This window comes from Hyperolius riggenbachi, chromosome 8, assembly GCF_040937935.1.
Source record: "Hyperolius riggenbachi isolate aHypRig1 chromosome 8, aHypRig1.pri, whole genome shotgun sequence".
In the NCBI taxonomy this organism is placed as follows: domain Eukaryota; kingdom Metazoa; phylum Chordata; class Amphibia; order Anura; family Hyperoliidae; genus Hyperolius; species Hyperolius riggenbachi.
Genome location: NC_090653.1, coordinates 274,800,379 through 274,827,496, shown reverse-complemented (window position 1 = coordinate 274,827,496; position 27,118 = coordinate 274,800,379). Strand labels below are relative to the sequence as shown.

The window sequence follows — 27,118 nt, the reverse complement described above, 5'->3', positions numbered from 1 at the left end:
CCACAACCTAACTATGTAGCGCAAATGTTTTGGGCCATAGATACCCCACCACTCCTTCCCCAGCAACTTCCCCAATTCAAGCCCATACACATACTAGATTATAATAATCCAAACATTTGTATAGCGCTTTTCTCCTGTTGGACTCAAGAGCTGCAGCCACTAAGGACGCGCTCAGGAGGCCACCCTGCAGTGTTAGGGAGTCTTGCCTTGAACTGCTTACTGAATAGGTACTGACCCTAACCAGGATTTGAACCCTGGTCCCCCATGTCAAAGGCGGTGCCCTTAAAGGGAACCAGAGACGAAGCACCCTCATGTAATTTACCATATATATCAGTGGGAACATTCGAGAAAACACCTACCCTGCTCTCTGTTTCATTATTCACTGCTCAGTCTGCTTCTAATCAGTCCTGATAAAATCCCTGACTAAGCATTCAGTCTGGCTCTGCTCAGGAATATTTATAGCTCAGTCTGTGTTCTCTCATGTCTTTTCAAGCCCAAGCCTGCCCCCTGCTCAGGAATCATAGCAAAGCCAGACTGAATGCTCAGTCGGGGATTTTATCAGGTCTGATAAACAAGCTGAGCAGTGCAGAATGAAACAGAAAGCAGAGTAGGTGTTTTCTCTAATGTTCCCACTGATATATATGGTAAAATACATGAGGGTGCTTCATCTCTGGTTCACTTTAACCAGTACACTATCCAGCCAGCCGGCTGAGGCACGCAGAAGCTAAATGAGTATATGAGGGTGATTAATTAAAGTGACAGGTTAAAAAAAACTTAATATAATTAATTTTATGTGTAGCGTGTATAATTAATAGAACATTAGTAGCAAAGAAGAGAGTCTCATTTTTATTTTCAGTTCTATAGCTTTTGTATATAGCATTGCATCATTCTCTAATATTTGCAGTTTACAAACTACACTTTGCATTTTAAACTATGAAGCAGAGCAGATAACCCTTTGAACTCCCCTGCAGTAAAATCTTATCTGAAGTTGTCTTTCATTGTTTCTTTTGATGTATAAGCGCTTCAGAATATAGCACTGTAGCCCATTAACTACTTAAAGACCGCCCCACACCAATGGGCGTGGTCACAGCAGCAGCCTCAGGACCGCCTAACGTCAATTGGCGTCAAGTCCTGGCGCTGCGTTTTGCAGAGGATTGCGCGCAGGTTGCGCGCGCATCTTCTCGGGAGCCGGAGCTCCACCCCGCCTTCAGCTGTCCCCTCCTAAGACTGGGGAGTGATCGGCTGTCATAGGCTGAAGCCTAAGACAGCCGATCACCCTGATTGGCTGGCGGAGATAGGGAGCAGGGGAGGACACATTTAAAAAAAAAAAAAAGCAAAATGTATTAAAAATAAATAAATATTTATAAAAAAAAAACAACAACTGTGGAACGATCAGACCCCACCAACAGAGAGCTCTGTTGGTGGGGGGAAAAAGGGGGAGGAATCACTTGTGTGCTGTGCAGCCCTGCAGCTTGGCCTTAAAGCTGCAGTGGCCAATCAACAATAAAAAGGCCTGGTCTTTAGGGGGGGGGGTAACACTGCGGTCCTCAAGTGGTTAAATTAGTTGGAGAGCTCGGAGAAGCTCTTTTGCATAGATACGTGAAGTTTAACTCCTCCTGTACTGGAAACAATATGAGACTCATCTCTGTGCTACTAGTGTGTGTGTGTATATAGGCACCTGTACCTGGAATGCACCTTCCACCAATAAACACAAGAGCCACATGGTATGATTTGTTAATTTATTCATTCTCCTCTGCCCTCAGGCTGTGTAATACTGCATCTGTACAACAGGTATTCCCGGAATGCAGCAGCATGCAGGCCCCAGTGAGGGGAGCAGGAGGCAGAGTACAGCACATGTGCTACAAGCTAAGGCGGCAACATCTAGTGGATCTACATATCGAGGCAGGTTAGGACCGGGGCAGCTATGGCTGAGAGGCGGAGCTCTTCTGCACAACTCCACCCTCTCCTAGCAGACGCCCTATAGGAAAACAGCATCTGCCGTTGCCTCTTACAAAGTGCTTTCTCCAATCCGTTCCTCACATCCTGCTGCTCCATGGATCATTGTCACTGGCTCATTAAAGAGGACCTGTCCATTCACTAGAGACACAGTGGTGCAAAGAGTAAACTTTGGAAGTGCTTATTAGATAAAAGTTTAAAGTTTACCAAATATATACATTTATATACAATGAAATAAATATCAGACTTTCTTGAATTCGGTAAAACACAACTATCGGAGATAAATAAGTGCCCCAGCAGACCTTGCCTGTCTGTACAGCTAACAAAGCCACACTCCCCCACAACGGCCGCTTTACCTATAGTACAAAGGGCCTGGAGTTGGTGTTAGTGCAGGCATGGGCAAACTTGGCCCTCCAGCTAAGGAACTACAAGTCCCACAATGCATTGCAGGAGTCTGACAGCCACAGTCATGACTCATAAAGGCAAATGCATTGCGGGACTTGTAGTTCCGTAACAGCTGGAGGGCCGACTTTGCCCATGCCTGGTCTAGTATACTGCTAATGATTCCTGCTTGCATGCAAATTCACTGCTAATTGTATGTGGCCTGGAACTCAGCAAATCAAAATAGTACATTAGCCCATTTTTATGGGCTCCGCCCCAAGCTGCATATGATTTGCATTCAGTTTTGTGCATAATGAGATGCTGATATGTCTGGCTTGGGTGCAATTTAAAGAGTATTCCCTTTGCACCCACACAAATGTGTGGTTTGACCTTTTAGGGCTAGTTCAAATACCCGTTTGGGACATTTTTTAAAGGGACTCCGAGCAGTGCAGAAACTATGGAAAGATGCACATCATTTTAAAGCTCTCTTTCTCCTCTTTCCAATGATATATAAACCGCCGCCCTACGCCTTTTAGTTTTCACTATTTTTGCGATTGAAATTGCTGTGGCCGCGATTTCGATCGCGAAAATAGAGAAAACTAAAAGGCATAGGGCGACGATTTAGGTGTCAGAAAAAGGAGAAAGAGAGCTTTAAAATGATATCCATCTTTGTATAGTTATATTGTATTACACAGGGCGACTTTTTCTCAAAGTAAGCAGCTCCAATCTGCTGAAAAAGTCACCCTGTGTAATTCAATGTAACTATGGAAAGATGGATTTCATTTTAAAGCTCTCTTTCTCCTTTTTCTGACACCTAAATCGTCGCCCTACGCCTTTTAGTTTTCTCTATTTTCGCGATCGAAATCGCGGCCGCGGCAATTTCAATTTCCCCACAGACTACCACCACTCATTCCCTCCTACACAGCCTAGTGGCTGGCGTAAGCATGGAAATCCTCAGCAACAGGGAGAATTATTATTGATTCATGGTGGGCCTTTGGAGAGCACAATGCTCCTGCTGGCCTCCGGGCTGAATATAGAGGGACCGGAGGCGGCAGGACAGGTGAGCGGTGATGTATATGGGCAGATGTGATTGACACAGGAGCACACGGGGTAATTTGTTGAAAGCAGATGCAAAACAGGCAAACCGCATCCGCTTAGCGGAAGCACTTACCGTTTCTGTTTTGCCTCTGTTCCACTGTGAAGCGGCCCTTGGTTAGGCGTCAGATGTTTCTGTATTTTGTAGATGGAGCGTTAGGTAGAACGCAAGAAAATCATTTTTTTTTCTGTTTTGGTCTAATTCTGGGAGAGGGCAGACCTGAGCTTCCATTCATCTTTTCTCCTGCAGTGTATTGTAGGAGGGGGCATGGCCTGAACTGTCACACATCCCTCCGGCAGCATCTTCAGGAAGTGGGCATGACATGAGCTGCCACTCACTCTCCCTGCTACGGGACTATCTGGAATTATGCATGACCTGAACTGCCTTTAACCCCTCCTTCTGCGGGACTGTCTAGAATTGGGCATGACCTGAGCTGCCACTCACCCTCCCGCATAACTTACTAGAATGAGGCATGACCTAAGCTGCCATTCACCCTCCCTCCTGCAGGACTTTTTAGAATTAGGCATGGTCTGAGCTCACCCTTTCCTCTTGCAGCACCTCCTGCTAGGAGAGATGACTTCAGCATTTACTCACAGTCCTTTTTGCAGCAGAGTTAGTAGAGAGGGGGTGTTTTGACCATGCAACTCCTATAGTGTTTTTGATTTTAAGGGTGGTTGGGGGAGGGTCCATACTCTGAATTTGATTCCTAGCAGATTAATCGAATCTGCTATTCTTCCTATTCTGGGAAGTTTGCTCAATAATCACTATTTGCAGGCATTTTCCCAAACCATTCAGTCATTTTTAAACCTAGGTTAGGAGAGGACAGGAGACAGCCTGAATGTGGCATCCCTGCTAACATGTTGCAATATGTCTCTTAGGTAGTTAAAGGGCCAGTGCACACTAAAAACCTCTAGCAGATCTGCAAAATGCTAGAGGTTTTTGAAGCAGATTTTCTGAGCAATTCTAGGAATGTTTAGAGAGGTTTTCGAAACATGCCTAGCGTTTTTTTGGAGCGTTTTTGTGTAGCAGATTACAAATGTTGTTACAGTAAAAGCTGCTACTGAACAGCTTCTGTAACAAAAACGCCTGGAAAAACGCTCTGATCTAATGTTTTTTAGAGCAGTTTTCCACTTTCCTATACTTTTACATTGAGGCAGAAACGCCTCAGAAATCTAAAAGATGCTGCAGCCCCCGAGTTTGCGTTTGTGGAAAAAACGAATCTCTGGTGTGCACCAGCCCATTCACTTTCATTATCCAAGCGGTTTTCCACCTGCAAGTGTTTTAAAAACCGCTTCAGAACCGCTCTGGTGTGCACCAGCCCTAAGTGAATAGAATCTGCAGGATATTGAACATGAAAATAACCATATTTTTCAGCATATAGGACACTCCACATTATAAGAGGCACCTACTGTAGGTTTAGAGTGCCAAAACCAGGGGGAAAAAAAAATACTACGGCCTGGTTGCACTGAAAAACGTGTAAAAGCACATGATAAAATCCGCTTCTGCGCGCTTTAATGCGTGTTTCAGTGTGCTTTTTTAAGCAAGTTTTGCTTATTGTAGCAGTTGTCAATGAAGCTTTGTTTTCATATGTAAATGTATTTTTTTTCCCAAATAGGGGTAAAAAAACGCATGCGCTTCTATGTGCTAAAGCGCACCCATTCACTTGCATTGATGTGTGTTTTAGAGCTCAACGCACAGAAATGCATGCAACACTACGTTTTTGTAACGCAGCGCGCATAGATGTGAACAAGGCACATTTAATTACATGGGAAAAATCAATACCTTGCAGAACGCACAGGGCAATGCGCTGTGAACAAGGCCTAAACCTGGTGCATCCCCCATGCGTCATCCACTCGCCCTGAATAAATGCAAGCAGCAGCACATCTCACCTAATCCATCGGAGCCTGCGGTGATCAGAGACCTCTCCCATCTTTCACTGCTCCCCTAGTGCCAGCTTCTGCTGATGACGCGATCAGCAGCAGCCAGAACTATGGGAGCAATGTGGGAGAGGTCTCTGATTGCTGCTGGAGCCGATTAATTAGGTGAGCCGTTCTGCCACTGCTTTCATTTATTCAGGGGGAGCGGAGGAGACACAGGACCAATACAGGGAATACCCGACATTGTGGTGGTTCATATCGGCAGGAATTACTAAATTGGGGACTCCCTGTATTGGGTGTATAAGATGCAGTGACTTTTTCTCCCCATTTGGTGGTGAGAAAAAGTGTGTCTTATATGCCAGAAAAAAAGCATACTGTTCTTCAAACAGTTTAGAGAAGTCACACTTGATTACCTTCACACCTTCCCACTGGATAAGGCCAGAGTACAGGGGAGGGGAAAATGGAAGCTCCTACAGCTATTAGAAACCAAGGCAACCAAGCTGCTTGGATCCCTTAAAGTGCTCTCTAAAACCTTCACACCCGAATGCAAAACAGAAGACACAGCCACAGATACCACATCATGTTCAGCAACCAGTGGTCATTATAAAAAGCGATTGCTGACTAGATGATGCAATGATGCAGGGGGGGAGGAGTGTCCAGCCCATAGGAGGAGGAGCTTCGGTTCTCGGTGTGAGCACACTCCCCTGCTTGGTGAGCACGGCACTGCTGAAGGGCCCAGTAGTCCCTCTACCAGTGCTAATTAAAAGCTGAAATTAACTTTAGTTTTAGAAAATTCGAAAGGATCCAACAGAATAAGCAGGAATCTATGAGCAGTATGCAGTCTAATCGTCCAGTTATATGAATAGCCACCCTAGCCCTATTCAGCACTCTGTCTACAAGATAAACACAGGTCCTCTTTAATGTTTATTCTCAGGCTGCGATTTGCTCCTGCTGGCTGTACATGATTTTCAGAGTCTCTATTGTTTGTCTATTCCTCGACAGACTGAGGAGTGAGCAGACACGACTTAATATTCAGAAGGCAACGGTAGCAGTAAGACTAGCTGGCTGCAGGGTGAGGCTATTGCTCTAATCCTGGCTGTGAACAGAGGTCACCACGCTAGCAGCTTCTCCTTCTCTGCCACACGGGCGGCATGCTAATCACGCAGCTCTGCCTCCCCTGCAGGAAAGATCAGCATTAATAGCTTATTACATCAGTGAGTTACAGCCTACATTGACCCACAGTTTGGTAAACTAAGACCCAAAAGTTCTCTTATGATCTGTAACATTAGCTCCAAACAATACTAAAGAGAAAAGAGTGTCTGTGCATACAGCTCATCTGAAGGTGCTTGTTGAAGTGCAGCATCCTGGCGTAATCATCAATGCTACCACGAGAGGGCGCAAAGTCCATGTGACTCTGGAAAGAGAAAGAAGATTATTATTATTACTATTATGGATTTATAAAGCACCAACATATTCCATGGTGCTGTACAAAGTAAGAAAAACTTACATGGGGTAAAAAAAAATAAAACATGCAATGGTATACACCAAATACGGACACTGGTGTAAAATACAGAATTAGAGAGAAAGAGAGAGAGAGAGAAACAGAAAAAAAAAAAAGAGAGAAAAAGGAAGAGAGAGAAAAAGAAAGAGAGAGAGAGAAAGAGTGAGTGAGCATGAGTGAGTGTGTGTGTGTGTAATATACAGTATTCATACAAGCAGTTTGTTTTTAGGTTATCTAGTGAGAAGTACAACTTGATTAGAGGTCGAAGGGGGAATGACCTACGGTAAGTTAGATTGTATGCTTGCCGGAAAAAGTCAGTTTTGAGGAAGCGTTTAAAGTGAACCCAAGGTGAGAGTGATATGGAGGCTGCCATATTTATTTCCTTTTAAACAATACTAGTTGCCTGGCAGTCCTGCTGATCTGTTTGGCTGCAGTAGTGAACTGAATTACTCCAGAAACAAGCATGCAGCTAATCTTGTCCGTTCTGACAATATTGTCAGAAACCCCCAACCTGCTGGGTCTATGATCGAAAGTATTCGAGGCAGAGGACCAGCAGGGCAGCCAGGCAACTGGTATTGCTTAATCTCCTTGGCGGTAATCCCGAGCTAGGGTCGGGGCGGAAAACCGCAGCTAAGCGGTAATCCTGACCTCTGCTCGGGGTAGCCGCCAGGAGGTCTGTGCAGAGTATGGCGCACGGTTTACATACCTCCCGGGGGATCCCAACATCTGCCACCATTCTTCTTCCTCTCCTCCGGGGCTCTGCTTCCTGCTGGTGAGATTGCCGGCTGTCTTTAGAGTTGCAGCGCCACCCGGAGGATGGAGGCATAACTACAGCGCTGGAGGCAGGGAGGTGAATGATTGCAGAACTGCTGCAGATCTCCCTGGCAGCATGATTTTTTTTACAGGCTTTAGGGTCTATTTTAGACCCTAAAACCTGGAAAGAATCATACCACCAAGGGGGTTAAAAGAAAATGGATATGGCAGCCTCCATATTATTCTCACCTCGGGTTCCCTTTAAAGACTTCAAAGGTTAGAGAGTGACTGATGTGTTGTGGCAGGGCAGTGCAGAGGAGGGGTGAAGCATGTGAGAAGTCTTGTATACGTGAATTATTTTATTTATGTATTTATACAGCGCCAACATATTACGCATCGATGTACAGAGTATATTGTCTTGTCAGTAACGGTCCCTCAGAGAGGCTCACAATCTAATCCCTACCATACTCATAGGTCTATGTATGTATTGTAGTCTACGGCCAATTTTAGGGGGAAGCCAATTAACTTATCTGTATGCTTTTTGGGATGTGGGAGGAAACCGCAGTGCCCGGAGGAAACACACACAGACACGGGGAGAACATACAAACTCCTTGCAGATGTTGACCTGGCTGGGATTCGAACCGGGGGCCCAGCACTGCAAGAGCGAGAGCGCTAACCACTACGCCACTGTGCTGCCCAAAGGAATACGAGGAGATTAATCTAGAGAAGGACAAAAGAAGGTTGTGGGCTGATCTGAGATTGTGGTTGGGTTGGTATCCGGAAACTAGTGAGAAGATGTACAGGGGAGAGAGATTGTAGAAAGCTCTGTAAGCTGGAGTTAAAGAGGAACTCCACTGAAAATAATGTAATAAAAATAGTGCTTCATTTTTACAATAATTATGTATAAATGATTTAGTCAGTGTTTGCTCATTGTAAAATCTTTACTCTCCCCGATTTACATTCTGACATTTACTACATGGTGACATTGTTACTGTTGGCAGGTGATGTAGCTGCTGCATGCTGTTTTGGCAGTTGGAAACAGCTGTAAACAGCTATTTCCCACAATGCAACAAGGTTCACAGACAGGAAACTGCCAACAGTACCTCGGCCCTCAGAGCTTCTTGTGGGAGGGGTTTCACCACAATATCAGCCATACAGCGCCCCCTGATGGTCTGTTTGTGAAAAGGAATAGATTTCTCATGTAAAAGGGATTATCAGCTACTGATTGGGATAAAGTTAAATTCTTGGTTGGAGTTTCTCTGTAAGAGATTGAACTGGATCCTCTGGTTAATGGGCAGCCAATCAGTGGCGTAACTACAAATCACAGCCCCGCCCCCCCCCCCCCCCCAGCAAAACTTTGATGGGTTCCTGCAATGTTCACACCCCTTCCCTTTCCTACCCCCGGTGACCCTCACAGCCCAGACGAGGCCCATCTTGCAAGGATCATAAAACAAGTGTGGTCATCATGAGTGTGATGTGCGAAAAAAGTGTAGCCATAAAAACACCTGAAGGATGGTCCCTTTTATTGGAGGGAGTGTAATACTAATTGGGCCCCCCTTACAGCTCTGGGCCCCCCTGCAGTCACATGGAGTAGTTACACCTCTGCAGCCAATGGAGAGCTTGACAGAGAGAAGCAGCAGAGGAAGAGCGAGAAGAAAGATGAGCGAGGTGAGCAGCTGAGTTCAGTACAGATTGGAGCGGTGCCAGTCAGTTAGTTGGTAGTCCACAAAGCGGTATATTACTAAAGTCCAAACGAGTTCACAGAAGAACTCTACAGCTCAGGAAATAGTCTACCTGCAGTAATAATTAGAAGACCAAGAGCCAGTATAGTGCAGTAAGTCTAAGGTCACATGACACCAATGCTTCCTATTTTCGGCTTGGAAGATTGATGTGAAGCGGGACATGGTTGCCCCGTGTGGTGTTCGGCATAATTCGGGTTTCCGAATGCAGGATCCCAAATTCGAACACCAGCACTACTAAAGAATCAGCTAAACTCACTCACATACCTGGATTACCATTAAGGCAACCACAGTACGGACATATAGAGAATTTGCCTGGCCCCGCTTGGACTTTATGGCAGGCTGTAAGTCTACAGTCATGCTTCAGATAGGAAGAACATCTATGGGAGGACCATCACAATACAAGCTGATGCAGCTGGAGGCATTTAATGAGATCAGATACTTAAAGTGTGCCTGAAATGAACTGATGCAAAAGATTGTTACATACCTGGGGTTTCCTCCAGCCCTCTGTGTCCTTCAGCCCCCTCGCCGTCCTCCCCAGTTGTGCCGCTGTTAGCTTTGTACAATCCGCAACTCGGCTGAGTTACAGACTACTGCACATGCCCCGTCCCAGCCACATGCACCCCTCGGTCGCGCTCCCACACATGCCCAGTTCTTTAACCACTTAAGGACCGCGGTGTTAACCCCCCCCCCCCCCCCCTAGTGACCAGCCCATTTTTTAATAATTAGGTCACTGCAACTTTAGCACACAAGTGATCCCCCCTTTTCTACCCACCAACAGAGCTTTCTGTTTGTGGGCTCTGATCGCTCCCAGGATGTTTGCTTTTTTGGAAATATTTATTCAATTTTTTTTTAAATAAACAAACCTATTTTATTATTTATTTTTCTAACCCTCCCTCCTGCCGCCAGCTTATGACAGCGATCAGGGTGTCATAGGCATTAGCCTATGAGAGCCGATCGCTCCTCTCTCCCCCAGGAGGACAGCAGTGTCGCACGGCTGTCCCCAGTACAGGGCTGCCTTAGATCGCAGCGCTGTACAGTGTTATTAGACGGCAGTTTTGCCGTCTAACAGTCTCCTATCGGCGATCGCCGCTGGGAGACTGAGATGCGCACGCTACTGCAAAACCCTGCCCCAGGACTTCACGCCGTGGTCCTGGGGCTGCCGCTGCGTTCACATGAGCGGTTGGCAATAGGTTAGGACTATAACTATGCCTTCAATTTAGCCCAACCAAGGGAGCGCGATGGAGGAGGTTAATAGCATGGAACAGTGCATGTGCAGTAGCCTGCAATCCAGCTGGATCATGGACTTCACAGCAGATCGGACCGGCAGGACAGCAAGGGAGATGACGAACTACACGGGGCTGGAGGAGCGTACATGTTGTTCCGTTGCTAGCGATTGTAGTGATGGGAGAGCAGAGGGACGGCTCTTCCTGTCCAAGGTAATCTCTAATGCAGCGTCATCTCTATTGCAGTCACCCAAACTACAATGAAGCAACATGTACACAGCATTATAGCTATAGTGGCACCTACATCCGGCGCTGCACGGAAGCCAGCAAGCGCTGAAATCACCTGCGTTAGGTGGAGGAAGCTTCGGGTAAGAAAAAATCGTTCCCATCAGTTCCTCTCAGGTTTACTGTACTTTAAAGAGGAACGCCAGTGAAAATAATGTAATAAAAAAAGTGCTTCATTTTTACAATAATTATGTATAAATGATTTAGTCAGTGTTTGCTCATTGTAAAATCTTTAGTCTCCCCGATTTGCATTCTGACATTTATTACATGGTGACATTGTTACTGTGGGCAGGTTATGTAGCTGCTGCTAGCTGTTTTGGCTGTTAGAGACAGCTGTAAGCAGCCATTTCCTGTCTGTGAACCTTGTTACATTGTAACAAACTGCCAAAAGTACCATGGTCCTTAGAGCTTCTTGTAGGAGGGGTTTCACCAAAATATCAGTCATACAGCGCCCCCTGATGGTCTGTTTGTGAAAAGCAATAGATTTCTCATGTAAAAGGGGGTATCAGCTACTGATTGGGATAAAGTTGAATTCTTGGTTGGAGTTTCTCTTTAAAAAGCTAAAAACAAGATCGGAGACCAATAAAAAGCAAAATTCTTAAAAACACCTGAAAACTTGATTCATGGCTTACAAACACTTCTCCAGGTCAGGGCCTAAGGCAGTGGTCCTCAAACTAAGGCCTGCGGGCCGAATGTGGCCCCCTGAGGCTTTTTTTTACCGCCCCCCCCCCCCCCCCCCACACACACACACACACAAAATGTATTATACATGCAGTCAGCTACATCTTTAAATATTGGTGGTCCGCATATAGAATGAAGCCAGAAAGCAGTAATTCGCTGGTTTCCAATGAAATTCCACATCAGGTGACGCTGTTGTCCAATTGGACTGCAGGTTGTCACCTGGGTATGCTTCACTGTCTGGCCCACAAAGACTTCTACATCATTCCATGTATACTGCGGCCCCCCAGCAGTCTAAAGTATGTTGACCCGGCCCTTGACCCAAAGCGTTTGGGGACCCCTGGCCTAAGGGCTGTCAGTTTCTGAAAGTTGTTACATGAGTCTTCCAGTTGGAGATGTAGACCCTACCTTGGTCAGGCTAGCCAGCCCGCGTTTCTGCTTCTATCTTCTGCTCTCCATGTAGACTCTCTGGCTCCTGAGGCTGCACGATGGTCTGTCGAATGGCGATCTCTGGCCCACCTCCATAAATGCTGTACAGGTATTGCCAAGTCTCCTCAGATATCTGGCCGTAGTCCGCTCCTAAACATGGCCAATGAAAAGTAAGGCTCAGACATCATCCTGTCATTCTACTGCCTTCTGTTAGCAGGGTGGGGCAGGAGCTTGGACTGTGGCCTTGTCATACTAGAGAATTTTGCAGTTTTTTCCAATGAGAGTAACTTCCCTCAAGACAGCTTTAATTTAAGATTTAAAAGGACACCTTGAAGTGAGAGGGATATGGAGGCTGCCATCTTCATTTCCTTATAAACAATGCCAGTTGCCTGGCTGTCATGCTGAGCTTTGGGCTTTAATGTTTTTTGAGTCACACACCTGCAACAAGCATGCAGCCAGTGGAGTCAGACCAGCGTCACAGCAGCTGTTCTGCATGCTCATTCTGGGCCTGTGACTTGTAGTATTAGAGGCAGGAGCTTCAGCGCAGAAGTCAGGCAACTGGCATCATTGTTCTCCACAGAAATGTTTTCCACCCGGGTGGCGTGATAAAGTAGCCGGGTGGGGCAAGATGACAGAATGCAGGGCCGGCGCTTCTCTGCACAACTCTGCTTACAGCATAGGAGGAGGGGTGAGCTGATGATAGCCGGATGCTCACCAAAACTAGCCGGGTGGAGCGCCCGCCTAAAAGAGCCTGGGGAGAACACTGGGCATTGTTAAAGATGGCAGCCTCTCAAAGTTTAAATATGGTAAGGGCAGATTAGACCATTTGTGAAGTTTGTATTTAGGTCTACATCCTCTTGCCGCTGAAGTGCTACTGCATACGGTGTGTATAAAAATGTGTTTAATAAAAAAAACAGTAGTAAAGAATTATTTTGCTGTTAAAGTGACACTGAAGTTAAAAAACAAACGTATAATATAATGAATTGTATGTGTAGTACGGATAATGAATAGAACATTAGTAGCAAAGAAAGGAGTCTCATATTTTTATTTTCAGTAGTATAGCTTTTTCTATATAACATTGCATCATTCTTTAATATTTGCAGTTAGAGGAGACTACAAACTACACTCTGTATTATAAACTATGAAAAAGAGCAGAGCTAATGACCCTTTGAACATTCCTGCAGGAAATTCTTAATCAAACAAGAAACAGTGAGAGACTGGTTGAGATAAGTGCTTCAGAAAACAGCACTGTAGACCATCCACATTGTGATATATCAACCACTCTTCTGTTTTTTTTATGTTGTTTATGGATTGCATTAATTATAAATATCAATACAATTGTAATGATTTAAAAAAATATAATTTACATGCATGCACCAGATTACACTCACCCTGCTTGGGCTGTACAAGTCCTCCGCTCTTAGTTAGTGCCACCTTACTGTTGTCGATTGGACCTGGTGGATCTAGGAAAAGAAAGAGGAGGAGTAATAAAATAATAGCCAATATATGAAACCTCAGCTGAACAGTGAGGGTAATTTGTTATTGCTATAGTGTCAGCAGACTGCCCACTAGGCCGTGTTACCATGTGCTTTTGAAGGTGGCGTATGGTAGACAGTTTCAGTTTTGTTTACGATCACTAAGCTTTTCTCTTCTCTGCAACTACTTGTTCAGTGAACAAAATGGCTTCCCTACCGCCAAGCCCACACTCACTGGAATGTCCCAAACAAGATGAGGAGAGCAAATCGGTTAGCAGTAAATGATTGGTTGGTCAGGGGCTGAGGGAATCACGTGTAAATGATGCAGCAAAGTAGACTTGAAAGATCCAGACACCAGACCACTTCCAGTTGCAAATCACCTCTGTAATGCATCCTTAGCAAGAAAGACAAATAGCAAAGCGTGGGCAGCCTGGGAGCCGTTCCGTAGGTTTCACCCGCTGTGTCAGAGGCTACAGGTAAAGTCTGTGTCCTCTGACGAAGCGGGTGAGACCCACAAAACGGCTTTCAGGCCGTCCATACTTTGTTGTTAATCTGTCTTACTGAGGATGTATTAAATAGATGTTGGGCAACTGGAAGTGGTCTGGTGACAGCATCTTCCAAGTCTACTTTACTGCAGCTCACTGGAATGTCATTTTAACTCTGACTTCGGTGCCACAATAAAGTGCAAGAACTTCATCTATGAGACCAATTTCAGTATATTTTCAAAAGCACATTTCGATTTCTCTGGCTTATAAATCAAATGATGGATAAAAGAGAGGATGTGACCTCACCGTTGTCTTTGCCTTTGACGAAGGCCTCCCACTCTCGGAACCACTGCATGCTGATACAGTAGATGACACTGGGGGACTCTTCTGCCTGGAAAGCTTTATTCAGCTGCAACAAAGGCAGTGTGACATGAGGAGAGAATAACTTTACTTTACCTCAGGTCTAGCTTAGCCAAGGATAATAGCTCAGGTCATTTTGTCAAGTGAGGGACAATCGTAGCTTATAGGGAGATATTGTATTTCTTACCTTAATAAAGGTGTCAATCTCAGCTTTCCTGCGCTTTGCCAAAGCCTCAATTTCCACCTGACATATTGAACATACATAGAGATGGTTCACAGCTGGGCCGCCACCAAATCTGTGAGCGACAGAGCAAAATGGTGCGATTTAAAAAAAAAATGATTTATAAATGTATATTGTAAAAATAATAAGCAATTTTATGTTTTTTTCACTACAGTTCCTCCTTTCGGGCCAGCGTGGTTGAAATCTGCGTCCTGCTTGTGGCGGCATGGCCCTGGCAGGAGGTAGACTTCAACAATTGTCACAGTGCGGTCCCGCCAATTGCACCGCTATGCCCCCGCCGCAACCCACTTGCGCTGCAGTCACCATGATCTCAATGGCTCCTGACCCCGTCATCAGAGTAAGCCAATCTCATTGGCTTACATTGATGAACAGCGTCAGGAGCCAATGAAAGCAGCTCCTGACCGGCTCACAGAGCTCTGCCGTCATAGAGAGTGGCGTGACTGGCGAGAGCGGCGGATCATTGTGGCGAATCGTTGGTAAGCGCCATTTTGTGGTGCCAGCAGTCTCTGGTCCTTAAAGGGAACCAGAGATGAAGCACCCTCATGTATTTTACCATATATATATATATATATATATATATATATATATATATATATATATATATATATATATATATATATATATATATATATATATATATATCAGTGGGAACATTAGAAAAAACACCTACCCTGCTCTCTGTTTTATTCACAGCCTGCTTGTTATCAGCCCTGATAAAATCCCCGACTGAGCATTCAGTCTGGCTCTGCTCAGGAACATTTATAGCTGAGTCTGTGTTCTCTCATGTCTTTTCAAGTCCAAGTATGCCCCCTGCTGGCTCTGCTCAGGAATCATTATGGCTGAGTCATTATAGCAAAGCCAGACTGAATGCTCAGTCGGGGATTTTATCGGGGCTGATTAGAAGCAGACTGAGCAGTGCAGAATGAAACAGAGCAGGGTAGGTGTTTTCTCTAATGTTCCCACTGATCTATATGGTAAAATACATGAGGGTGCTTCATCTCCGGTTCTCTTTACGCGGAAAGAGACTGCTGGTACAGAAGTAGTTGAGTAAGAAGAAAGTGGCAACTCATCCATACTCACAACAGATAAAGTTAAACCACATACCTGTTATACAAATATTCCCAAACATTCTGCGGCAAGATCACCACCAGGTCATCGATGTAATGGTACTTGTTAGGAGGGATTCCTGAAACAGAAAGTCACTGACCATCAGATCAGAGGTCCACCCACTAATGCCACTACTGCAGCCAAATAGACCAGCAGGGCTGCCAGGCAACTAGTATTGTTTAAAAGGAAATAAATATGGCAGCCTCCATATCACTCTTGCCTCAGGTTCACTTTAAGACTGTGGCTCTGCTTCTCCTTCCACTAGTCTTTGCTCAGAATTAGGAAATTTGGGCGCCGCCAGCCAGCTGGTAATGTGGGTGCTACATAGACCACAATGTTAATTGAAGGTATAGCGGCACCCAGTGTATAATGTAGCCGCCAGAGTTCCGTTGTGAGTGATCTCCAGCGGAAAAAGGGGGCGGGTGTAGCGGAAATTGGCTCTCGGCTATTCAATAGCCAAGGGGTTCCTTTGAATGCTGCAGATAGGCTGCAGTGAGCGTATCGAAAATAGATGCTCAGCTATACAATGAAGGTTACATATTGGAAATGACAGACTGGTTGCCCTGCATTGCGGATCTGTGGTAACCTTGCATTCATGAGCACCGTCCAGGTATGTAGAAGAATACATTGAAGCCCCTCTCCAGGCTCGTTTCTTATTAATTAGCTGTGCAAATCACAAAACGTTCAGCCAGTAAATCAGTTCCCATACACAACATGAATGACAAACGTACCTCCGTGTGTGCACAGAAAACTCTGGTTGCTTATTGGTCCAGGTTCTGCAAATGTGTTGAACTTGTTCAGCCATTCACGGGAGATGTAAAACTGCAGGAGACCAGATTCCTTCATTGCAGCCAATGAGACAACTTTCTGCCTCTCTCGCTCCGCCTCCTCACTGCTCTTCCTATAGGACAGAAGTCAGGTGTAAGAAAGTTTGTAAAACAACCAATATCAAACCCATGTCCACAGCTGTAGCCATTGCCCTTTGCTGATGATCAGAATGGGAGGAGGGAGAGGTTAGTAGCTGTACTAGCCTTGTCATCCCTCCGTTAGGTCATAAGGTGAGGGGGGTGGAGGTGCATGTAGCCTGGCTTGACCAATGATGAAATGGGGGGGGGGGGGGGGGAGTAAATCTAGCGAATATCAAGGGAGCAAAGAATATTATTTTCCACGGAGCTAGGCTATAGCTAGTATCAATTTTTTTCTTGTTCTCCCTTCTGTCTGTTCCACCAGACACACCCTGATACTCACAAATGTCAGATTCAAACAAAATAACAGCTACTAACAGTTATCTGCATTCCACTAACTACCATCCTAGACATGTCAAGGAGGCCATCCCATATTCTGCAATTCCTTCACACTGCACGCGTTTCCAGCCGCGTTTTGGAAACGCGTGCAGGAGGCCGACACGCACGACATCAGACAGTGCATAGAGTGCACTGTCTGATGTTCACACTGCATGCGTTCCGGACCAGTGCAGTCCGGGAACGCATGCTGCAAGCATTTTTTACAGAAACGCGCGGCTGACCCATTCACTTCAGTGAATGCGATCAGCCATGCAACGCATACAAACGCGGATGGCGTGCGTTTGTATGTGTTGTGTTCCTAACGCATGGCCGTCCGCGTTTGTAATGTGAACAGGGCCTCAGATTAAAAAGAAATAATGTAGTTTGAGAAACAGGCAGAGGAGTTGCGGGAACGCTTGGAAAAAGAGAGGTTAAGGCCCCGTTTACACGTAATCAGTTGCTCTCAGTTATAACTGAAAGAAAACTAATTTTCAAAGTAAGTCCCATGTTTTCCTATGGCACCTTTCACACTAAACGCGTTTTAACTGAAATCTTTTTCACAATGCACTGCTATGGAAAAAAAAACGCATACTAACGCACACTAACAGATTAAGTGTAAATGGGCCCCTTCAGAGCCCACATCGGTAGTACTGACCCTAGATAGGGCCCGTCAGGTTCAGAGGGAGCAGTAATTAGTAAGGAAAGATAAAAAGCGATCCAGAGAAGGTAGATTTAATTTCGTGTTTGGATTCTTACCCCTCCCCTTGCTGAGAGAATCCGTCAGGTAATACGGGGACAGTGGCACCTTCAGGCTTTAGGTGGCTATCACAAAGATGTAACTATCCTCCTCCCAGAGTAAGTTTTATGCTGAGTACACACCATGCGTTTTCCCGCACGATCTGCGGGTTGATCGGGATCGATTTCAACTATTTCAAGACGTGCTCGATTCGGGCTTCGATCGTTCCTGCCGTCGCTTTTGCTTTTGACATGCAAATCAACGGCAGGAACGATTGAAGCCCGAATCAAACATGTCGGAAATAGTCGAATTGATCCCGATCGACCCGCGGATCGAGCGGGAAAACGCATGGTGTGTACTCAGCATTAGAAGGTGTAAGACCATTAGAAAAGTTCTAGTGAATAGCGATATTTCTTAACAAAAAAAAAGAGAAGCGTTCAGGAGATTGGTTGAGCAGGAAAAAGGATAGGAGGGCAATTTTAGTTGTAGACACTGCAGTGCTGTCGCTCCATGAAAAAAAGGTAGCGGTGTACAGGTAGGGGGGACCACCTGGAAAATAAGGCAGTTTGTCAACTGCCATACAAATTTCCTAGTGTACCGCATGTGGTGCTCTTGTGGCCGTTCTATTATTATTATTATTTATTTATTTATAAAGCGCCAACATATTCCGTGGCGCTGTACAATGTAGGAAGACAAACAAGGGATACATAATGATACAGACAATGATATACATCAAATATGAATCTAAAGGAATGGGGTGGAAACAAGAGGTGGGGAAGTATACAGTATATGTACAGGCAGTGCGTAATTAGGTTATTTAGTGGGTGCATGGCCTAAGCTAGAGAATATGCTTGTCAGAAAAGGTGGGTTTTGAGGGAGCGTTTAAAGATTTCTAGGTGGGAGAGTAGCGGATGTGGTGTGGAAGGGCATTCCAGAGGTGGGGTGAGGCACGTGAGAAGTCTTGTACACGTGAATGTGAGGAGGTAATTGTAGAAGAGGATAAAAGAAGCTCGTGTGCAGATCTGAGATTGCGGTTGGGTTGGTATCTGGAGACTAGTGAGTAGATGTACAGGGGAGAGAGATTGCGGAGAGCTTTGTAGGTTAGGGTTAAGAGTTTGAACTGAATCCTCTCGTTAATTGGTAGCCAGTGAAGAGCTTGACAGAGAGGAGCAGCAGAGGAAGAGCGAGAGGAGAGATGAATAAGTCGAGCAGCAGAGTTCAGTACAGAATTGAGCGGTGTTAGTCGGTTAGTTGGAAGTCCACCAAGCAATATATTGCAATAGTCCAATCGAGATATAATAAGACCATGTACTAACATTTTGGTTGTGTCATGGGAGAGAAAAGGTCGCATATGTGCTATGTTTTTGAGTTGGAGATGGCAGGAGCTGGTTAGGGAGTTAATGTGAGGAGTAAATGAGAGAGAAGAATCAAATGTTACCCCTAAGCACCGAGCTTTGGGAACTGATGTTGTAGACGTGTTGTTAACATATATTGTAATATCAGGCAAAGAGGTGGGGACAGGGATGGTAGAAAGACTATTAGTTCAGTTTTATTCATATTAAGTTTTAAGAAGCGAGAGGACATGAAAGAGGAGATAGCGGACAGGCAGTCGGGAACCCGTGTGAGGAGGGAGTTAAGGTCTGGGGCCCGAGAGGTACAGTTGTGTATCATCTGCATATAGGTGGTTTTGAAAACCAAATGAGTTGATTAACCTCCTTAGCGGTAACCCCGTGCTACACACGGGGTAGCCGCCGCGGAGGATCACATGGCCCCAGGACTTATAAAAAAAAAAAAACTGGTGCAATACGCTTTAGCTAGCGGTTCGCTAGCTAAGCGTATGCACAATGTTGCTCCGGTCCCCCGCAATTACTTCCGGGATACGTACCCCCCAGCGTTCCCACACCGGCGCAGCCGCCCAATCGGCTCCAGGCATCGCAATGACGGCGATCGGGGTTGCGGCTGACGTCATGACGTTGATGACGTCATCTCCGATCGTCGCCATAGCAACGTCGGAAGCCGATCGGGAAACTGCGCTCTTCGTGGGATCGTGACGAGGTACGTATAATACATACACTTAGCTAGCGAAATGCTAGCTAAAGCGGTTTAAAAAAAAATTTGGAGTAAAAAAAAACTCCCGGCGGACGCACACTCAGAAACTGCGTACCGCCAAGGGGGTTAAGTTACCAAGACTGTGCATGTAGATGGAGAATAGGAGGGGACCGAGGACAGAGCCTTGGGGTACCCCTACAGACAGAGGATGTGAAGAGTAGGCCTGATCTGAATAAGAAACAGTGAAAGATCTTCCAGAGAGGTAGGAAGATATCCAGGAGAGAGCGAGGTCCTTTATTCCTTTATTATTCCTTTATTCCTATAGATGAAAGGATCTGTAGGAGTAGAGTGTGGTCAACAGTGTCGAATGCTGATGACAGATCTAGAAGGATGAGTATGGAATAATAGCCTTTGGATTTAGCTGTGAGGAGATCATTAGCTACTTTGGTGAGGGCTGTTTCTGTGGAGTGGTTTGGCCGGAAGCCAGACTGGAACTGATCAAGCAAGGAATTTGCAGATAAATACTGACTTAGTTCAGCATGAATTCAAGTAATTTAGATGCAAATGGGAGAAGTGGCTTTTTAAGTAGAGGTGTTACAACAGCCTTCTTAACCTCCTGCCGCCCGCGTCACGCCAGTAGGCGTGGCCGCGGCGGCAGCCCCAGGACCGCCTAACGCCAATTGGCGTAAAGTCCTGGGGCTCTGTTTTGCATGAGATCGCGTGCATGGTGCGCGCGCATCTCATGCTCGGAGGGCGGAGCTCCGCCCCGCCTTCAGTCTCCGAGCGGCTATTGCCGCTCGGGAGACTGTTAGACGGCGATCACGCCGTCTATTTACTAGGTGCAGCGCTGCGATGAGCAGCAGCGCTGCACTGGGGACAGCCGTGTGACACGGCTGTCCCCATGGGGGACAAGAGAGCGATCGGCTCTCATAGGCAGAAGCCTATGACAGCCGATCGCCATAATTGGCTGGCTGTGGGGAGGGAGGGAGGGAAGAAATTTAAAGAAACAGGGGTTTTTAAAGAAAAAAAACAACAAATAATATTTATTAAAAAAATAAATAAACATGGGGGGAGCGATCAGACCCCACCAACAGAGATCTCTGTTGGTGGGGAGAAAAGGGGGGGGGGGGGAATCACTTCTGTGCTGAGTTGTGCGGCCCTGCAGCTTGGCCTTAAAGCTGCAGTGGCCAATTTTGCTAAAAATGGCCTGGTCAATAGGGAGGTTTAGCCCTGCAGTCCTCAAGTGGTTAAGTGAGGATGGAAAAATTCCAGTGGAGAGGGATAGGTTAAACAGCGATGTTAGGGCAGGGATGAGGGATGTGGATAGTTGTGGAATGAGATGTGATGGGATAGGATCCAAAGAACAGGTGGGTAGATGGGATTTGGAGATAAGAGAAGAGAGCGAATGTTCGGAGAGTGGAGAGAAACTGGAAAGAGTGCAGTCAACAAGAGGAGTGGAGATGGCGTTTGAGGTCTGCATGGAAAAAACACTACAGATTTTGGCAATTTTATCTGTAAAGTATGTTGCAAATTCTCCAGCTGATGAGCATGAAGAAGGAGGAGGGGGTGGACGGAGAAGGGAGTTGAAAGTACTAAACAGGCACTTTGGATTGTGCAAGTGGGAGGATACGAGGGAGGAAAAGTATGATTGTTTTGCAGAAGAGAGAGCGGATTTAAACTTGTTCAACTCTTTTTTGTAAGTAATGAAATCCTCATTAGTATTAGTTTTTATCCAACGGCGTTCATCTACCCTAGAGCACCCCTTTAGCTGTTTAGTAGCTTTGGTCAGCCAGGTTTGGCGACTGACATGGTGTGGGCGGACATTGGTGAGGGGTGCGATTGCATCCATGACTTGCGTGATTGAGCTGTGATAGTGTGCAGCTGCTGAGTCAGGGTCAGTGAATGGTTGTGTGAGGAGAGGTGCCAAGGCATCAGAGACAGATTGCATGTCTATGTTGCGGTAGTTCCTGCGTGTATATGAGCGTGCTTGAGGCAGGGTGGTAGGAAGAGAGGGGGAGAGAGAGAAGTTTAGTAAGTTATGATCAGAGAGCGGGAGAGGAGTATTAGTGAAATCAGTGATAGAACAGAGACGAGTGAATATGAGGTCAAGTGTATGACTGTTAGAGTGAGTTGGAGCAGTGGACCACTGAGACAGGCCGTAGGAGGAAGTAAGTGACAGAAGTTTAGTGGCGGCAGAATTGTTGGTGTCAACAATTCTGCCGCCACTAAACTTCTGTTTAGAAGTTTAGTGGCGGCAGACAAAAGGCCTATCAAGAAAGGTATGGGAGCCACCTGCATGATTGAGCATGTCCAAGAGGTGTAAAGGGGTAATGCAGCATGTCTCTCCCTCGCAGGTCTGGTAGATATTGAAAGAGATAATAGAGGGGGCTCAAGATAGGACAAACTTAAAAAGGGAGACCACTATGAGATCATGTAGTGATGCCTTAGGGAGTCTGGGTTTCTGGCCAGGAACGAGGTGAGTTTTTAAATGAATGTTTTTTGTATAGTTCTTTTAAACTACAATAGTACCTCCCCTTCCTATGTGGGCGGGAAGCTACACACACCTGTATATAGGACAGGTAGGAGGGGAGTGTGCTATGCTCCATGTGTCCCAGAGAGGCACCTGTAGACCAGGGGCAGTCTGTCTGTAGCTGTTCGCACCACGTTTCAATAAAAGAAGTGAACTGTAAGTGTTGGGAGTCCGTATCATTCTTTCTCAAATAACTGTTTGATTTGCTACAGAGTAGGAATCCTTGCTCTTCCACTCACCGGTAGAACAGGACATAGGCCTCTGCATTCTGGACCACCGTCTCATGCACCTCCGTCACGTACTGGTCATCAAACTCATACCACTGACCATTGATCACATTCTGACAGTAGGATATGTAGTGTCCGCCTGGAACAGAAAATGGTAGGGAAATTAGCAAAGGCTTCTATTTTAGATCAAGAGATGTGCTAAGAAATGTGTTACCAAGTAGCCACAGGGCATGAGCCGAGAGTACATGAACTGCTTATCTCATAATGATTTACAAATTGAATGATCTGGCTGTGCTTGTGAACAGGAAGTGAGTGAATCTCTCTGTGACAACCATGCATACCACAGGACGTGAAGGGAAAAAAAATCTCCTCGCATCCGGCAGGTGGCGCGATTGTTGCTAATTTCATTCATACTTACTTCACGTAGTAGTGTGTGAATGGAACCACCGCAGGTGGCGCTAATTACATTTCTACGTGACGTAACAATACAGTGTTAATGTCAACTAATAGATTGTGTTTGAAGTGGCTGGAACTGTCACTTAATGGAATTAAAATGAAGGCGGCGGCAATGTAACAGATGACGCCGCCGCCTTCGTCTCTTGTTCTTCTCCCCGTTTGCCCTCTCGCTTCTATACAATGCTGGCAGCCTGCGGGGACATGCGTGTCCCCCCAGAGTCGTTCGTCGCAGCAGGGAATCCTGCTTGTTTGCTTGCGACGAACGGCTCTGGGGGGACACGCATGCCCCCGCAGGCTGCCAGCATTGTATAGAAGCGAGAGGGCAAAGGGGGAGAAGAACAACAGACGAAGGCGGCGGCGTCATCTGTTACATCGCCGCCGCCGCCTTCATTTTAATTCCATTAAGTGACAGTTCCTGCCACTTCAAACACAATCTATTAGTTGCCATTAACACTGTATTGTTACGTCACGTAGAAATGTAATTAGCGCCACCTGCGGCGGTTCCATTCACACACTACTACGTGAAGTAAGTATGAATGAAATTAGCAACAACAGCGCCACCTGCCGGATGCACCCGGATAACAGATAAGTACCCAATTAACTAACATCCCTTAGGCCCCGTTTACACTTAATCAGTTGGTATGCTTTTTTTTCCCCTTCTCCATAGCAGTGCATTGTGAAAAAGATTTCAGTTAAAACGCGTTAGGTGTGAAAGGTGCCATAGGAAAACATGGGACTTAGGGCTCGTTTCCACTAGGAGCAGTGCGATGCGGCTACATAGCCGCATCGCACCGCAGGTGTCCTGAAACACATGCACGCCAGTGGAACATTTTCCACTGCGTGCATGGTGTGCGGAGCGTTGCGGTGCGAGAATCTGCAGCATGCTGCAGATTTTCGCACGGCCGCATCCGCCTACAGCCGTGTCCCATCTCCTCAATACACTTCCGCATTTGAGATGCGGAAGTGATGCGGCCGGCGGCGGAAGTGATGCGATGCGGCTGTGTAGCCACACTCGCATCACTTCGCAAATAGAAACCTGCCCTTACTTTGAAAATCAGTTGTCCTTTCAGTTATAACAGAGCAACTGATTAAGGGTAAACAGGGACTTAGAGGGTTAGAGGTTAAGTTTTCAAAATGTTGTGTAAAGTTCCCTTTAAAGTGTGCCTGAGGCGATATGTGGCATAATGAAAACATTAATAACCAGGCTGGTTTACTTGTTTTATTTTGCTGCCTGAAATAATTTTAGGCACGGAAGTGACAGCTTCTATCTTCTCGGTACTTTGTCGGGAATATAGCAAACCTCACTGATAAGCAAATTACAGTCCTAAAAGTTTTCCTGGCAGAATACAACTTTTGAGAGCAGAGGGGGATATAGAAAAAGGACAATAGTTCATGTATTCTTAATTAGGGACACTTAATAGGCTGCCACTGAGCAGAGACAAAACATTCAATGTACTTTGTAAATGTTTAAATATAAAATAAACCATGTGATATCTAAAATATAAAAAAAAAAAAAACATTTTTAGGAGGAGGATTATAAATACAATTGTTTATTTTCATCTCGGGTTCCCTTTAAAAACATGAACACTTTAAAAACAAGCATATATCGTCAGTTCTTCAATCTGTCTGTGTGCTACTGACAGGGTGTCTTACTGAAGCCCACAGAGCTCCACATACTTACTTCCTGCTGTGCCGTGGTGACAGATGACGGCCAGGAGATCGTACGTGGTGATGCGGGAGACACATTCTTTCGCCAGGAAGGGGCGCAGGTTGAGCCCTTCTAGCGGGAAGGAGACATGGCTGCTGATTTTGAAGGAATACATCACCTCGTGGCGAAAGCGTTTCAGGTGTATACAGAGAATCTGAGGGAAGATAACCAGGGAATACAATGAGAGTCATTTCCAGAGAGGAGTCTGTGCGGTCAGAAGGAACAGTTTTCAGGTAAACTTTTCTCCATCATGTAACTCCTTACATTTTGCCAGCTGTCTAAAACCAGTCGTGACCAGCGAGGAGCCTATGGCCCATCTAGCAATGTATGGGCAGATTGATCGAGAGAAAGATATCTCTCTGATCGAATCCGATCTGTTGGCTGCCCCAACACCACAGACCGATTCCTGATCAATTCAGCACAAAATCCATCAGGAATCGGCCTTGTGATGCAGCACCCACCGCTGTCCCCCCAAATGTTAAATTAATGAGCTCATGCTTTAAAATCTCACCCGCTCACGCTAGTATCCAGCTGCTCCTTCACCCGCATTCGTATCCCAAGCTGTCACACATAGCACATGACCTCATGTGCATGCCACATGCTATGCCTGGCAGCCAAGCGTCAGAAGATGAGAAACAGCTGTTGTGCCAAACCCTCATCACCTTCACAACTACCTCCGTCACCAGACTCACCCCAGCATGGCATGCCATACACAGTGCCTGGATTAACCACTTGAGGACTGCAGTGGTCTGGGTGCGCTGTATGGCTGGTATTGTGGTGAAACCTCTCCCACAGGAGACTGTGAGGACCAAGGTTTTATTGTGGGAAATAGCGGTTTACAAATGTCAAAAAAGCAAGCAGCATCTCCCTCCACTGACATCACCTGCCAGCAGTAAAAATGTCACCATGCGATAAATGTAAATCAGGGAGAGGTAAGATTTTACAATGGGCAAACACTGACTAAATCATTTATACATAATTATTGTAAAAATAAAGCACTTTTTTTATTATATTATTTTCACTGGAGTTCCTCTTTAACTTATTAAAGATCTACAGCAAAAGCGTTGTTAATGAGATCTGCTGGAGTTGCTGGGAATCATGCTACACTAGCAGCAACTTTAAGCTCTTAGCTTGCTCCTATAGTCTGCTTTGTTGCCCTAAATTACACCAGCTACACAGTCTAATGCGCTTCAAGTTACTGCTGGTATAACTAAGAAGCCATCTGTACAATATAATGATGTTTTATAGTAATGCAGGTCACAGCATAGAACAAAGTGCCTGGAAGGAGAGAACCTACCTCTGGAAGCCGTAATACTTTACAATATTTGATACCATTTCGTAGCCTTTGGGAAGGAAAGAAAAAAAAAATCTAAATAGTAAGCCTATGTTTTTGAGCTGCAGTGATGTACGCAGGCATAAAATAGATACTAATAGACACTTACTTTTTACAGCGTTCACAGCTATACATGTTATCGCCTAAAAGAAAATGCATGAAGGGAGAGAAAAGATATTCCTTGAATGAAAAGATAACACTTTAATAAGGTAATATAACATACCGTATATACTCGCATATAAGCCGACCCGTGTTTAAGCAGAGGTACCTACTTTTCCCTAAGAAACTAGGAAAAAGTGATTGACTCCCCAATATAGCCCCCTCCACAGTAGCCAAACGTTCCCCCAGTACAAGTCAGCCCCCCTCCCCATAGCCAGATGTGCCCCAGGATCATACAGCTGTGTCTCAAGAAGCCACTAGATGGCGTCATAGGTATAAGACACAGAGATTGCCACACAGGACAGGAGGAATACCCAATCACAAGCCAGGGGACACCGGTAGTCTTGAGCAGCGCACTCTGCACACCATGTTGCAGGGGATGTGGGGCACGGACACAGCAGGGAGCCAGCTGGCAAGAGATCACTAGTGCCCAATCCTTATGCTCCTCTGCAATTAACAAAACCTGCTCCACCATACGTTCTGCTCCACTGACTCACATATAAGCCGAAGGGGTAACTTTTCAGCACTTTTTTTATGCTGAAAAATTTGGCTTATACGCGAGTATATACAGTAGTTCACCGTTTATATAATTCATATAGTATTCTGAAATTTAAAAAAAAAAAAATATTCAACCTACTAAGTTGAATAAACTACTTGCATCCCTGAGTAGTTTTGAAGACAAGCACGTCTGTACATCACTCGTGCGAGTTCGGCCTCACGCATGTGCAGTACGGATGCACTCGTTCTTGGAAGTAATCCTGGCTGCTAGGAGTCCGGAAGGCTGCATGAGGACTGCCACAGACCTAAGAGAACTAAAAACTTCAACGGGGGACGGTGCAGGAGGACAATATGGACCAAGGACTGGGAGGAGCTCTATGGTATCCAGAGCCTTCCCTCTGCATCAGGGTTGGCAAACTCAATCACGTAAGAGGCCAAAATCTAAAACATAGTCTAAGTCGAGGGCCAAATTGTTTATTAACCTTTAACGGTCTAAAGTTAAGTGGCATACCTATAGCAACAATCGGGGGCCAGCTCCTCCCCCTTGTGC

General features: G+C 45.7%; 1 protein-coding gene across 6 annotated transcripts in view; it reads right to left on the bottom strand.

Moving 5' to 3' along the window:
* Positions 1-1,725: 1,725 nt before the first annotated feature.
* Positions 1,726-27,118, bottom strand: part of USP20 (ubiquitin specific peptidase 20) — an 86,768-nt gene continuing 61,375 nt past the window's right edge. For 5 of the 6 annotated variants that reach the window (XM_068248938.1, XM_068248940.1, XM_068248942.1 and 2 more), the window contains 11 exons: positions 26,021-26,054; positions 25,876-25,921; positions 24,552-24,732; positions 22,427-22,553; positions 16,321-16,490; positions 15,587-15,668; positions 14,429-14,537; positions 14,188-14,290; positions 13,313-13,384; positions 11,901-12,071; positions 5,396-6,724 (listed from right to left, as the gene is read on the bottom strand). In XM_068248938.1, coding sequence (XP_068105039.1) covers positions 11,911-12,071; positions 13,313-13,384; positions 14,188-14,290; positions 14,429-14,537; positions 15,587-15,668; positions 16,321-16,490; positions 22,427-22,553; positions 24,552-24,732; positions 25,876-25,921; positions 26,021-26,054 — 1,085 coding nt within the window. In that variant the 3' untranslated portion in view covers positions 5,396-6,724; positions 11,901-11,910. Of the gene's footprint in view, positions 2,098-5,395; positions 6,725-11,900; positions 12,072-13,312; positions 13,385-14,187; positions 14,291-14,428; positions 14,538-15,586; positions 15,669-16,320; positions 16,491-22,426; positions 22,554-24,551; positions 24,733-25,875; positions 25,922-26,020; positions 26,055-27,118 lie in introns of those variants that run through there. The other variant, XR_011023230.1, reaches the window with a different exon arrangement.